Source organism: Drosophila subpulchrella, chromosome 2R, assembly GCF_014743375.2.
Source record: "Drosophila subpulchrella strain 33 F10 #4 breed RU33 chromosome 2R, RU_Dsub_v1.1 Primary Assembly, whole genome shotgun sequence".
Classification (NCBI taxonomy): Eukaryota; Metazoa; Arthropoda; class Insecta; order Diptera; family Drosophilidae; genus Drosophila; species Drosophila subpulchrella.
The window spans coordinates 7,800,399-7,813,128 of record NC_050611.1 but is presented as its reverse complement, the minus strand read 5'-3'; the positions used below and the strand labels follow the sequence as shown (position 1 = coordinate 7,813,128).

At 46.2% G+C, this 12,730-nt stretch overlaps 4 protein-coding genes across 6 annotated transcripts; 2 read left to right on the top strand and 2 right to left on the bottom strand.

Moving 5' to 3' along the window:
• The first annotated feature begins 21 nt into the window (after nucleotides 1-21).
• LOC119549081 (rRNA 2'-O-methyltransferase fibrillarin-like) lies at nucleotides 22-1,915 on the top strand. 3 transcript variants are annotated; one of them, XM_037856795.1, is made up of 2 exons: nucleotides 22-175; nucleotides 1,483-1,915. In XM_037856795.1, the coding sequence occupies exon 2, from the start codon at nucleotides 1,610-1,612 to the stop codon at nucleotides 1,838-1,840; it is 231 nt and encodes a 76-aa protein (XP_037712723.1). In that variant the 5' UTR covers nucleotides 22-175; nucleotides 1,483-1,609; the 3' UTR covers nucleotides 1,841-1,915. The 3 variants fall into 3 exon arrangements, with proteins under 3 accessions (XP_037712723.1, XP_037712722.1, XP_037712721.1); XM_037856794.1 differs by having other exon boundaries at nucleotides 29-222; XM_037856793.1 differs by having other exon boundaries at nucleotides 29-226.
• A 3,108-nt stretch (nucleotides 1,916-5,023) lies between these two features.
• On the top strand, nucleotides 5,024-6,752 carry LOC119551564 (protein 60A). Its single transcript, XM_037860962.1, has 2 exons — nucleotides 5,024-5,099; nucleotides 5,196-6,752. The coding sequence occupies exon 2, from the start codon at nucleotides 5,252-5,254 to the stop codon at nucleotides 6,635-6,637; it is 1,386 nt and encodes a 461-aa protein (XP_037716890.1). The 5' UTR covers nucleotides 5,024-5,099; nucleotides 5,196-5,251; the 3' UTR covers nucleotides 6,638-6,752.
• A 302-nt stretch (nucleotides 6,753-7,054) lies between these two features.
• Nucleotides 7,055-12,603, bottom strand: LOC119551495 (benign gonial cell neoplasm protein). The gene is made up of 5 exons (XM_037860861.1): nucleotides 10,878-12,603; nucleotides 9,127-9,480; nucleotides 8,105-9,070; nucleotides 7,353-8,040; nucleotides 7,055-7,298 (listed from the first exon to the last, which is right to left on the bottom strand). The coding sequence occupies exons 1-5, from the start codon at nucleotides 12,370-12,372 to the stop codon at nucleotides 7,163-7,165; spliced, it is 3,639 nt and encodes a 1,212-aa protein (XP_037716789.1). The 5' UTR covers nucleotides 12,373-12,603; the 3' UTR covers nucleotides 7,055-7,162.
• LOC119551496 (partner of Y14 and mago) lies at nucleotides 9,630-10,573 on the bottom strand. The gene has a single exon (XM_037860862.1). The coding sequence runs from the start codon at nucleotides 10,520-10,522 to the stop codon at nucleotides 9,920-9,922; it is 603 nt and encodes a 200-aa protein (XP_037716790.1). The 5' UTR covers nucleotides 10,523-10,573; the 3' UTR covers nucleotides 9,630-9,919.
• Nucleotides 12,604-12,730: the final 127 nt, after the last annotated feature.

Here is a 12,730-nt window from a genome sequence, read left to right as displayed (position 1 = left end):
GGGGTGCTGGAATCAGTGTTGCCATCGGCTATCGGGCTATCGGCTAACAAAAATCGGAAGTTACCTAACCCAAATACAAAATACGCTAAATATGAAAATACACACATCTGGTACATCTGGAATATTTTACCAAACTTCACCAAATTAGCAAATTAGCATTCGTAAAAAGAAGAAAGTAAGCAACAACTGTTTCGGGAGACACCAACCCCCTCATTCCCAAAGGAAAGTACGCTTTGTTTCTACATTTTTGGAAGTCCCTCTTAATTTTTATACCCGTTACTCGTAGAGTAAAAGGGTATACTAGATTCGTCGGAAAGTATGTAACAGGCAGAAGGAAGCGTTTCCGACCCCATAAAGTATATATATTCTTGATCAGGATCACTAGCCGAGTCGATCTAGCCATGTCCGTCTGTCCGTCTGTCCGTCTGTCCGTCTGTCCGTCTGTCCGTCTGTCCGTCTGTCCGTCTGTCTGTCCGTCCGGATGAACGCTGAGATCTCGGAAACTATAAGAGCTAGGCTATTGAGATTAGGCCTGCAGATTCCTGAGCTTCTTACGCAGCGCAAGTTTGTTTCAGCAGAGTGCCACGCCCACTATAACGCCCACAAACCGCCCAAAACTGTGGCTCCTACAGTTTTTATGCTAGAATAAAAATTTTAACTGAAATGTCTTGTTCTCATCAATACCTATCGATTGACCCAAAAAAAAGTTTGCCACGCCCACTTGAACGCCCACAAACCGCCCACAAACTTCAAAAAATCGTAAATATGAACGCGGATATCTTGGAAAATATCAAAGATTGAGAAATGGGATTTCAGATTTAGATTCCTTAGGCTTAAGCGCAGCGCAATTTTGTCACGCGAATATGCCACGCCCACTAGAACGCCTACAAACCGCCCAAACCTGTGGCGCCCACAATTTTCACGCTAGATCAAAAATTTTAACTGAAATGTATTGGTCTTGTCAATACCCATCGATTAATCCAAAAAAAACTTTGCCACGCCCACTCTAACGCCCACAACGCTTAAATCTGTCTACCGCCGGTAGGTGGCGCATTTCAATCTCGCTTTGCTGCTTGCATATCTCCATTTTCCTTTGGTCCCTTTAGCTGAGTAACGGGTATCTGATAGTCGAGGTACTCGACTATAGCGTTCTTCCTTGTTATGTTTATTTTTACGCTTACATATATACATTTTTTTTTGAAAATTTTTTTAGTTTCCTAGTATACATTTTACAATTATCTTTCAGCAAAGATTCCAGAAACAGTTTAAGGATTTCTCTTCGATGAGTTGCGCATGGGCTTGAGTCAAACCAGTCGGATCTATTATTAGTTTCTTCAACATATATTAATAATATTTTTAATAATATTTATTTGATTGGGGCATCTGTTAAATTCTTTTTTTAGTATCTCTGCATGTGTTGTTTTATTAATTTAATTTATAATAATTTAATTACATATATACATATATCATTTATTTTTCCAGATGCAACGTGGAAGGGGCGGATATTACCCACGCCGGTCGCGAGGTCCGGCGGGCCGTCGCGGCGGTGGTGGTGGACAGGGTGCCGGAGGGGGAGGCCACGGTGGATCGGCCGATCCTCCGGCGGGAGATGACAAGGGTGCTCGAGCGGGAGCGCGAGATGGCCCGCATCCTCATGGTGGCCGGAGGGGGCGGAGGCGACACTTTAAGGGAGTTCATTCGTCTTGCAATGGACGATCCAGTGAAGGTGGCTGGTTTCCTGGGTGCCATCAAGGTGCCCACCCCGGAGTCCCAGCAGTTGCAGGCAATCCAGCACCAGCTGCAGCAAATTCAGGGTCAACTGAACTTACAAAATCAGTAAATCAGTAATAAAAACTAACAAAATTAGTATTCCATTACCCCATTTGCTAATAAAAGAAAGTAAATAAACGTCGTTTTCAGAATTTTTTTTAACCTTAGTGTAAATTGGGATAAAAATCATGGAATGGACTTTTAATCTGTAAAATGGCAAAGTCTGGACGGAATATTTTACCAATAACTTTTCTTTAAACAACATATCAACATATAAAATGTTGTAAAATAAATCAACATATATAATAGACGGCTGAAAAACGGAAAAAAATTCGATATTTTTGTTTCGGCGGGCTCGGTGGCGGATGATTTATTTTATTTTGTAGAGGAGACGGGAGGTGGGGAGGTGGGGTGATTTTCAAAACAAACGCAAAACGTAAGTTCGTAAGTGTCAGTGAAAAAGGGAGACAGCCTCAGCGTAAGTGTCAGTAAAAAAGGGAGATGCAAGATGCTTCGTAAGTGTCGGCAAAACGTAAGCCAACGTAAGTGTCAGTAAAAAAGGGAGACAGCCTCAGCGTAAGTGTCAGTAAAAAAGGGAGATGCAAGATGCCGACGCCGAAAACGGAATTGAATAAAAATAAAAACGGAATGAAGAAGGGGTGCGATGGAATATGGAATCAGTGTTGCCATCTCTTCGGCTCGCAAAAATGCTAAACTAGCCTTTGAAAACTAGAAACTGGCTAGAAATAGCCAGAAAATGTAGATGATAGCCAGAAAACGCTGAAACATTTAGGAAATTTCTTAAACGCCCTCTGGCGTTGTTTCAAGGAACTTGGCAGCCCAATCGATAAACATGCAACAGCTCTGTTAACTAAAGCCTAGTACTCAGATCGGCTAAGAGTTTCACTAGTCGAAAAATCGTATTCTTTGTAGTGTGACCTAAGTTTTTAAAGTTCACCCGCAATGCATGAAGCATGGTCTTACTGTCAAGCGGCTGGGTTTGTTGCCAAACGGAAAACAAATCAATTGGAGCAATTTAAAAATGAAGAGTCTGCTGGTACACAAATAAAGTAAAATAAAAATAAATAGAATGTTCAACGAATGTTTTTATTTATGTAAATTAGTAGTTTAAAGCTTCCTTCACGTCCCACAGATGCTTCGCCAATTTTTCCGTGCCATCGCAGTCCAGCTCCGAGTCCCAATGGGCATATTGGACCTTGAGGAAGTGGGTGCCGGATTGGGAAAGGGGTTGATCCGCTGATGCTGCAGAAAGTCGCCCAGCCTCCTGGCAGTGGCTGGCCATGGCTTCTCCAACTGTTCCTTAGCGGGCGCCCTATTTTCCTCCTCCTTATAGAAGACAGCGCGTCCTCCAGCTCCCCTTAAGCTGCCTATTAGCTGGTGGTTATGGTATACGGAATCCGAATGGAGAGGTCTTCGGAGATCATATTAATGGTGGTTCTGCTAAAAAGATTCTTCTATTAGTACAACGCAACCGAATTATTTTGGCCAGATCTTACATTCATTGCGAGGACACGCCCGGCAGGATGTCCATGTAGAGAGCGAAGTCCCACTCGGCATGTTCCTTCCCACTGGGATTCTCTAGTGGATCTCCTCCAGCGCTTCAACTATTCTGCGGATTTGCCCCTGTTGTGGTATTGCTTCCTGTCGGTCAAGTCCCACAATAATGGGCAACAGCTTGGATTAGGCGTCCATTTTCATCTGCACTGACCTCCTTTTAACGTTTTTGGGGTTTTTCTTCCGTTTAACATTTTTAAATTCCCCACCGCTTCTGCACGAACACCGCCAAAGATTAAATTTCTTATTCTTTGGGCCGCGGCTAACGGCGTTCATCGAAAATTCACTCCCGAAATCTAATATTTTTTCTGGTATTTCCTTAGCTCATCTGAGTACCGCGCTGAAAAACAGACCCGACGAAAAGCTTTAGCCGCCTGTTTGCCTCTCGCTCACTCCTATGGTTAGCTCACGGTTTTCGTCGATGTGAGTACTAGGCTTTAAACGACAAAAATATGCACAAATTATGAATTTAACAAAGCTGTGAGTTCAGGGAGTCGTGCAGCTTAGTCAAATCATGGAACTGGTTCCTTAAACCGGATAACTCCCAAATGAACCAAGGCTTAAATCCGAAAAGTTTAAGTGTTTTTTTTGGACGAAGAGAGGCTTGAAAAAGTGAAACAAGCAAGAGTGATTAAAGGGCAAATACAATTGGTCGCAGACGGTTCTGTTGGAAAAAAATATATAATTTTTGAAGTCAAGTTCCTACCCAGTGAGTGATGAAAAAATCCTTGTTAATGTGAGTGGAGTTAAAATATAAATATTTATAGAATATTCCGTGAGGGAAAAGCCTGGATCAGGAAAATAGACTTACGTAAGGAGAGACGAAGATCAGCCACCAGGAGATCTAAATTTTCGACAAGAAAATTGGCCACTCATCCCCGGGTAGCCCCAGGTTTTTATTTGCTCCTTAAAATTATACACAGAGAATTAGCAAAAAGGTTCCCGGAAACTACAAGCGGCAAACAAATTCAGCAAGCCGAAAATTAATACAAAAAAATTGAGACTGATATCTTTGATTATGTAACCCGCCCAAATTAATTTAGTCCTACTTATATCTATTCTAATTATTTATTTATTTAACCTATTTATTTACACCAACCCAAAACTATTGGAATATTGTTTATTGTTATTTATTTATTTATTTATATACATATGTGTTCCCTGTAAAAGTTCGGTACCGTAGGTTGGATTATTAAATGTTAAAATTTAGGAGAAAATTGTGAATTATAATGTGAAAACGAAATGAAGTCGTGTGAGTGGAAATTCGTGTTCGGGGGTGAGATGAGTTAGGCGATGTAGCACGATCCACAAAACAGAATTGGGAGATGTGTCCAAAAGGATGTTGAAGGATACACTCATGGTTGGGAGGGACTCCAGGACCACGATAAGAGCGGTGTTGTCCAGTCCAGATGTTCAAGAAAAATCCGTCGTGAAATTGCCGTTGTCCGAGTTTGAATTTCCGTTTTGTTTTTGTTGTGTCTGCTGCGTAGACAACATTGTTGGTTGTTCCCCTCCCTGGGATGTTCGTTGACTAGCCGGCATCTACACTGCGCGAAAAGCAGGACACGACACATTTTCCCAAGCGGTCACACCTAAATGTGAGGTGTGTGTATCAGCTGTCGGGAGGGTGTACTTGCTAAATGTTCAGAGAGTTCGATCTTTGAGATCGATATATCTTTCTAAACACAGCGCTGCCAACTCCTTGAAAATAGACAGAAAATGCATCTTGAAGATTAAGATACACACAACAATCCGTAAGTGCGTCAGAATTTTCAGAACTCGCGGTTCGCTAGAACTCAACAAATAATCACTTAAATGTTACTGTACATCTGAATGCTATCGCGCCGTAGATAGCCCTGAATACAGCGAAGAAAAGCGTTCGCAACCCATCCGTCCGGTATTCAATATGTTGTCGGTTCTGCGAAATACCTCGGAGGCCGTTGCAGTTCTCGCTTCTGTGGGACTCGGACTGGTTTTGCTCATGTTTGTGGCCGCCACGCCGCCAGCCGTCGAAGCCACCCAGTCGGGCATTTACATAGACAATGGCAGGGATCAGACAATTATGCACAGGGTGCTAAGCGAGGACGACAAGCTCGATGTTTCCTATGAGATCCTTGAGTTCCTGGGCATCGCCGAACGTCCCACGCACCTGAGCAGCCATCAGTTGTCGCTGAGAAAGTCGGCTCCAAAGTTTCTGCTGGATGTCTATCATCGCATCACGGCTGAGGAGGGCCTCAGCGATCATGACCATCAAGCCGATGATGACGAAGATTCCTATGAGCGTGGCCATCGCGCCAGGAGAAGCGCAGATCTCGAGGAGGATGAGGACGATCAGCAGAAGAACTTCATCACCGACCTGGACAAGCGGGCCATCGACGAGAGCGACATCATCATGACCTTCCTGAACAAGCGCCACCACAACGTGGACGAACTGCGTCATGAGCACGGCCGGCGGCTGTGGTTCGATGTCTCCAAGGTGCCGAACGACAACTACCTGGTGATGGCTGAGCTGCGCATCTATCAGAATGCCAACGAGGGCAAGTGGCTGACCGCCAACAGGGAGTTCACCATCACGGTGTATGCCATTGGAACGGGAACGCTGGGCCAGCACACCATGGAGCCGCTGTCGTCGGTGAACACAACGGGTGACTACGTGGGCTGGCTGGAGCTCAATGTGACCGAGGGCCTGCATGAGTGGCTGGCCAAGACGAAGGAGAACCACGGCATCTACATTGGAGCACATGCCGTAAATCGACCTGACCGCGAGGTCAAGCTGGACGACATTGGCCTGATTCACCGCAAGGTGGACGACGAGTTCCAGCCCTTCATGATTGGCTTCTTCCGGGGACCGGAGCTAATCAAGGCGACGGCACACAGCAGTCATCACAGGAGCAAGCGAAGTGCCAGCCATCCGCGCAAGCGCAAGAAGTCGGTCTCGCCCAACACCGTTCCCCTCCTGGAGCCGTTGGAGAGCACGCGCAGCTGCCAGATGCAGACCCTCTACATAGACTTCAAGGATCTGGGCTGGCACGACTGGATCATCGCTCCGGAGGGCTACGGGGCCTTCTACTGCAGCGGCGAGTGCAATTTCCCGCTCAACGCGCACATGAACGCCACAAACCATGCGATCGTCCAGACTCTGGTCCACCTGCTCGAGCCCAAGAAGGTACCGAAACCCTGCTGTGCTCCGACCAGGCTGGGAGCACTCCCCGTTCTCTATCACCTGAACGACGAGAACGTGAACCTGAAAAAGTATAGAAACATGATTGTGAAATCCTGCGGGTGCCATTGAATTCAATTTACCACTTAGGCTAAGCAATATAAAGCATTTCTGTGTAGATGTCCATCTCGATGTACTAATCTCGAATATTTTTTATAGAAATATACAGCGCTGTACCTAACTGAAATCGGTTTGGATTTTATTGGGGCTAAATAGCCGTTTAAATAAAACAACAGAGGCGGATTTAAAGTAGAGAAAACATACATTTTTATTGTCTCATCATTTGGATGATTCTCAATTCAACTTAAAGTATTCGAATGCATAGTTAAAAAAATAATCATTCAGTTAAAACATAATACTAGCAAACAAACAACTTGGTTGCCCTACGTTTAGTATACATACTCATTTTGATTGATACGTTTTCATTTCAATGGTAAACACTTAAATGCATAATTCATCATATTTACGTTCACTTAAAAACAATAATGGGTGCAAACAAATTTATCTTATTTGTTTTAACATGGAAGTTTGGGTATACATAATTATTTTGATTTTTAATGCGCGCTTACAAGTAAAATATTCAACAAAGACCACACTTTAACGCTTGTGAATCCAATGATGTCGGAAGGCAAACAGATCCATAATTAAGTTTCCGACACGTTTGTCAATTAGACAAGACATTAAGCGACCATCAAATACAGGCACGTTAACATTTAACGACACACAAGCCTCTCTGAAAGGAAAGTGAATTAGATATGAGTAGACTTATAAATGTTTTCGTACTTACAAAATCTCAAACACCGGTATGGAGTTTCGATAGTATTCCTTCAACGTGAACGATCCATTAATGGTTTTGGCCCGACTAATGCTGAGCATTACATCTGGATCCTTTCTGTACAGGATCACAAAGATATGTCGGTTGGGCGACTCGATGGGTCTGGCAAATTTACCGAGAACACTTTCAATAAAAGCCGGTGAGCTATTCTTTTGGAACTCCTCGCACTCGCCCTCCGAGTAAAGCAGGAAGAACTGTCTCTCGATGAAATGCGAATTGAATGGCTGCGGCTTTTGTTGCAATTCCAGGTTCTCTTCCAGTTCTCGTGCCCAACTGAAGTTGGCATTGACGCTTAGGAGATACAAGGCTGGCAGCTGAGTAGATGGCAGAAAGCTGATGGGTGGAAACTTTGCAAAACCGGCGGCAGATTCCTCGCTCTCCAAAATCTTCGATAGGGTTTCAGTCAGGACGGCGTAATGGCAACCCACCGAGGCATCGCGGCGCCACATCTCCTGGTCGCTGCAGTGCCTTAACACTTGGTTGTACATCCTAAAGAAATACTGACGCGTTTTCATGATCATCTCCGCAGATGGCTTGCTCATCACCATCCAAATCCATTCATCTATGAACATATGAACGTTGCGATCGCTCGCAGTCAATTGGCTGTCGCATATTTGAGAAAGGCGCATTCGCGGAGGACCTGGATAAATAAAGCCATGATGTTAGGATTTAAAAACTTGGAATTCGTCAATTACGTCGATTACCGCAAAACAAGGCAACTGTAAGGGGAACCACCATGGTGGCGTAAATGATATCGTTCTTCTGCTTGTTGCACACAATCCAGGGTGTGCGAAAGTTCAGAGTGGAAACTTCCAAGGGCTCCAAAAAGTCGCGTAGCACTGTGTTGGGATGCAGGTGAACATTTCCGGAATTGGCTGATTTCAAACAGTTTTTTCCCACATCTACAGCACAGATATTGGGATACATCCCAGCTGTCAGGGCCGCCTTGACCATGTGCCAACTTCCGGACATCTGGTTAAGAATCGGCATACTCAGCTTACCACGACTATGGATCAAGTTCGACGACCGCAAGGAGCTGACAATTTCAGAACGAATGCAGCTAAGCTGTTCCATCAGCCCGTTCAGGACAAAATTATATTCATCCGTAAGGTACATCGGCGGTATCTTGTTATGCAGTCGATGTTGCCACTCCTGAAAGAGGCGCAGAAAGATGAAGTGATCGGAGAACTGATTGTCGGCCAGGCGAGCCCGCTCGTTCTTGATGCGATTCTGTATGTAGATGGTGAATCTGTCCCACAAGTGGTCGACGTCCTCGGTGAACGGAAGACCCAGTGGATCCGCCGTCAACATAGAGCTCACTATGGTAAGCATTGGATCCAGGCAGCGCAATAGGATGCCGAAGATCACCATTCGGCCGAGTTGGCACGGAACTGGAATGTCGGCCAGCCGACAGCCCAGCCAGGTCACATCTTCGGCCTCATCTAGGACGTCTATTTTCTTAAGGTACTGCACGGCATGGTGCACGTTGACCAGCGGCGGTGGTGAGATGGTGAAGCCCATATACTCGCTTATAATCATGGCGGGCGCAAGTAATTTAACCGTCAGGCAGATCTTGTCCAGCTGCATGGTTTGCAGCCGTGGCTGACTTGTCTCCTCAAGCTCTTCGTAGGCTTCCTTGTTAATCAAACGAAAGCATTGTGCATCCCCACCTATGGAAAACGGGATGCAGTAGTTATTTTAAAGTAGATACAATACAGGTACGTACCCTCGAGATCAAGGAGAGATTCCCTTCGCAGGAAGCAATCCTTGGCCACCCACTCGTATCGATCCTCCCCGCTACAGCTGATGCTGTCATAAATATTGGTCAGCTGGCAGGCGGTGTCTATTTCATATTTGAAGGACACATTCAGCGAGAGCGATTCAATTATATCCGTAGTCAAAACAATCTTCACGGTGTCATCGCGTGCATTGACCAAGGCGTCAATGTATTCCTTCCGCATGTTCTCGTGCAACAGGAATATGGAGCACTCCTGCAGGTTGCCAGTTAGGCAGTGACTCAGGATCATATAGTTTAGCTTGACAATATGATAATAGGTGGGCAAAATGATGAGGATGTTGCCTGAAAAACGCAGAAAAACAAGTAACATCTTCATCAAGCATAGGCAAATATATTTTAAGGTCAACTACTTTAAGCTAACAATCTTACAATCTACTAAATCTACAAAGTAGATCGTTAAAACCCCTTTGCCTCATTTCAAAACGGTTTGCTCCAAATGGGTTTAATTTATTAAATCTGATTTACAAAGTTACCTATACATAAATACACGCGGCACTCCTCCATTCGTATAAACTAGGTTTTAAGACAGACACACATTAATAAAATAGATCGATATTACTAAATGGCTTTGACATCTTCGGCTACAACTAATATAACTATTTAACAGACATAGGCATGTATGTGTTTTGTTTTTCGTTTAGAGGCGGCGCGACATCTGGTCGTTGATTTGTTCACAAGGTGAAGAGGATATAGCAGTATCTGAGTTAACCGGCACTTAGGGCTATGAGCGCGGCTCCGCCTCCAAGTCCTTGATTTGCCGCAGGATCTCCGACTTCTTTTTCACCTTGTCCAGCTGGTCCTTGTCCAGTTTCTTCTGCTCGCCAGCCTGTATCCTGCTCTCGATCTGTTCGATTTCTCGGATTTTCTTGCGCAGCTTTTTCAATTGCTTGGCGGGATCCACCTCCTGTGATCCGTCCAGTTTCAGGGTGTCCTCCAGTGCCTGGGCCATCGAGTTGATCTCCCTGCTGCCGGAGGGCTGCTGCTGATTGACTTTTGGCGGCGGACACGTGCTGGGCGGAATGACCAGGACACCGGGCGTCGGTGCCTTTGGCTGCCTGCCGGCATCCTTGTCCTGCTTCTTGGCTCTGGTCCTCTCCTGCTTCTCGCGCTCCTTCTTGGACTCGGCGGCCACCAGGGGACACATGCCAGGCGGCACTCCGGCCTGGCGCTGGGCCACGAACTGCTTGCCCTTGCTCTCGTAGAGCGGCACCTCCTCCTGGGGCACGTAGCCGTCCTTGACGCGGCGCGCCTTCCGCCAGGTGCCATCCGGCCGCTTGGTGGCCGGGATGAACTTGCCCTCGCTGCTCTGTAGATAGGTGCTCATCTTGCTGCTTCTATAAAAAACAATGCCCAATTGCCAGGCGATACTAATCGATAGTTGGCATTGCGGATGGGACTTTTTGCGCGGCGAGGGTGTATTTTCCCGCGATTAATCGCTTTCAAGTTTGGCGAACAAGTCACTTCGCAGCCGTTACGAACCAATTTTGAATCCATAGTTTGAAATTTTGTTCTATACTCAATACTTAGTGCTTGAATAGATTTAATCATGTAAACCCTTGAAAAAGCTATGTAAAACATTTCGGCTAGGTTGTACCTAAGCTTAGTTAGTAGTGCCTCCAAATTTAATAAAATCTCCGAAAACGTACCCCTATAAAGCCACTAATATAGAGCACACTTACCTGGCGGATACTCCGGTTTGGTGCGCAACAGATACACGATGTCTATTATAAGATCATAGTCCACGAAATCCGGCTTGGCGCTTTTCACCACATAACCATGCAGGCTGTAGTTGTTCAGGACATCTATGCACTCGTGGTTGCCATTCATGGCCGCCAGCGTGATGGCATTCTGCTGGTACAGATCGACAATGTAAGGATCGGCGCCCATGAAGAGGAGCAACCGAAGATGATCGGGCTTGTTCAGCTCGGAGGCAAGGTGGACAGCCGTCTTGCCATTCAGAGAGTGGCGGTAGTTTACCGGAACCAGGTCATAGTTCACGGCATACAGAAAAGGACGTATGGCCGCATCCGTGCCCAACTCTCCGTAGGCGTGCAGGCACTGATCCATCTGCTCGTTGCGCTGGCTCTCTGCGCCAGAAGTCTCTGGAATCTCCTTGTAAATGTCCGGACCCTTGTGTATCCCGGCCAGGGCAATGCAGCTGTGCAGGTCGTTCAGGTAGGAAATGCGTGGTCCCGTCTCCGGTTGCATCATCATATTTATTTCCGATCCCTCGCCAAAAAAGCCAGTGAACATCCTGGTAGAGTCCATCTGCGAGAGCAGAATAATCCGTAGGTTTGGGTGGCTATTCAAGGCGAGGCGAATCTCGGTCAGCAACAGATCGGTGTAGGGATCATGCAGATGCACATCATTCACCACCAGGTGACTGATGTTGCGGAACCGCTGATTGGGCAGGGAACGCAGGAAGTACTGAGCCGTCGTGAAGATAATGTAGGTGTTGCAACTGACAGCGCTAAAGTGGGGCAATTGGATGCCCACCGTCTCGCCCAGCTGCTCCCCAAAGAAGTTGGCCATCCGCTGGCTGTTGTAGGTGGCCACAATAGCATGCCTTTCGATGCAGATGATCCTGGCTTTGGATTTCTTGATCTGGCAGTCATCCAGTATGAGCAGTGGCAGGAATACGGTCTTGTCCCAGGAAAGATCGGCGTTGAGAATAATCACCCGATTGGCGTACAATGGCCACATGATCTCGGCGCGCAGCTGGTGACCCGGAAAGGTGGTCAGGAAGTTACGCTGTGCCTCCGTCCAGAGGCGGGGATTCGGTGGACGGATGGCGGCCAGCGGAAGGTGCAGTAACGGCAAGTCAGACGCACTGGCCTTTCGGGAGATCATGTCTGCGACCAGCTCCAGATCGTCCTTGCCCATGAAGGACTTTCTGCCCAGCAGCGTAAACATGTCCAGCGTGGCCGTCGGGGACATAGTGAGTTTTTTGGGCTCCTCCAGGTAGTGGCGACATGCCTGCTTGTAGATCTTAACGCAGCTGTTCCCATTGCTGTGGACAATCTGCGATCGCAGGCCCAAGGAGCGGGCGCGATTGGCGAAGGCTTCATGCTCGCTCGATCGGAATGTGCACGGAAACTGCTGGCAGCAGCGCCTGCCGGCTATAAAGTACAGCAATTGCTGCGGGATAAACTTGTCCTGGATTATCTTGTTCATTTCGGGAGTGATCCAGTCCGTCTGCCACGAAATTTCGCGAATTTCGCCTTGTTTCCCGCGTCACGTCTCGAAATAAATTCCGTTAGTGCCGTGCTTTGTAGAAATAATGGAATGGTGGAATGAAACACGCAGAGTTGTATTTTCGCTGAGGTTAAGCTTGCTCTTTGGGGTATTCCTCTGCCCTTACTCAAACAAAATTGTGTGAAACATCCGAAAAATGTATAAAAGGTGTGCAAAATATTGAAAAAACAAAGCAAACTTCGTTCTTACTCGATGAATATATAAATGAAATTGTAAAAATCGACGAATTCGGCATTACAGCAATAAAATAAAACAAATCAACTTGCAACTTGAACCT

What these genes read in the sequence shown, in the direction of transcription:
- LOC119551496 (XM_037860862.1), bottom strand. Translation starts at nt 10,522, where the DNA reads ATGAGCACCTATCTACAGAGCAGCGAGGGCAAGTTCATCCCGGCCACC.
- LOC119549081 (XM_037856794.1), top strand. Translation starts at nt 1,483, where the DNA reads ATGCAACGTGGAAGGGGCGGATATTACCCACGCCGGTCGCGAGGTCCG.
- LOC119551564 (XM_037860962.1), top strand. Translation starts at nt 5,252, where the DNA reads ATGTTGTCGGTTCTGCGAAATACCTCGGAGGCCGTTGCAGTTCTCGCT.
- LOC119551495 (XM_037860861.1), bottom strand. Translation starts at nt 12,372, where the DNA reads ATGAACAAGATAATCCAGGACAAGTTTATCCCGCAGCAATTGCTGTAC. An exon ending in CAAACCGGAGTATCCGCCAG is followed by an intron (nt 9,481 to 10,877) that starts GTAAGTGTGCTC and finishes TGCGTTTTTCAG; the next exon opens with GCAACATCCTCATCATTTTG. An exon ending in TACAGTTGCCTTGTTTTGCG is followed by an intron (nt 8,041 to 8,104) that starts GTAATCGACGTA and finishes TTATTTATCCAG; the next exon opens with GTCCTCCGCGAATGCGCCTT.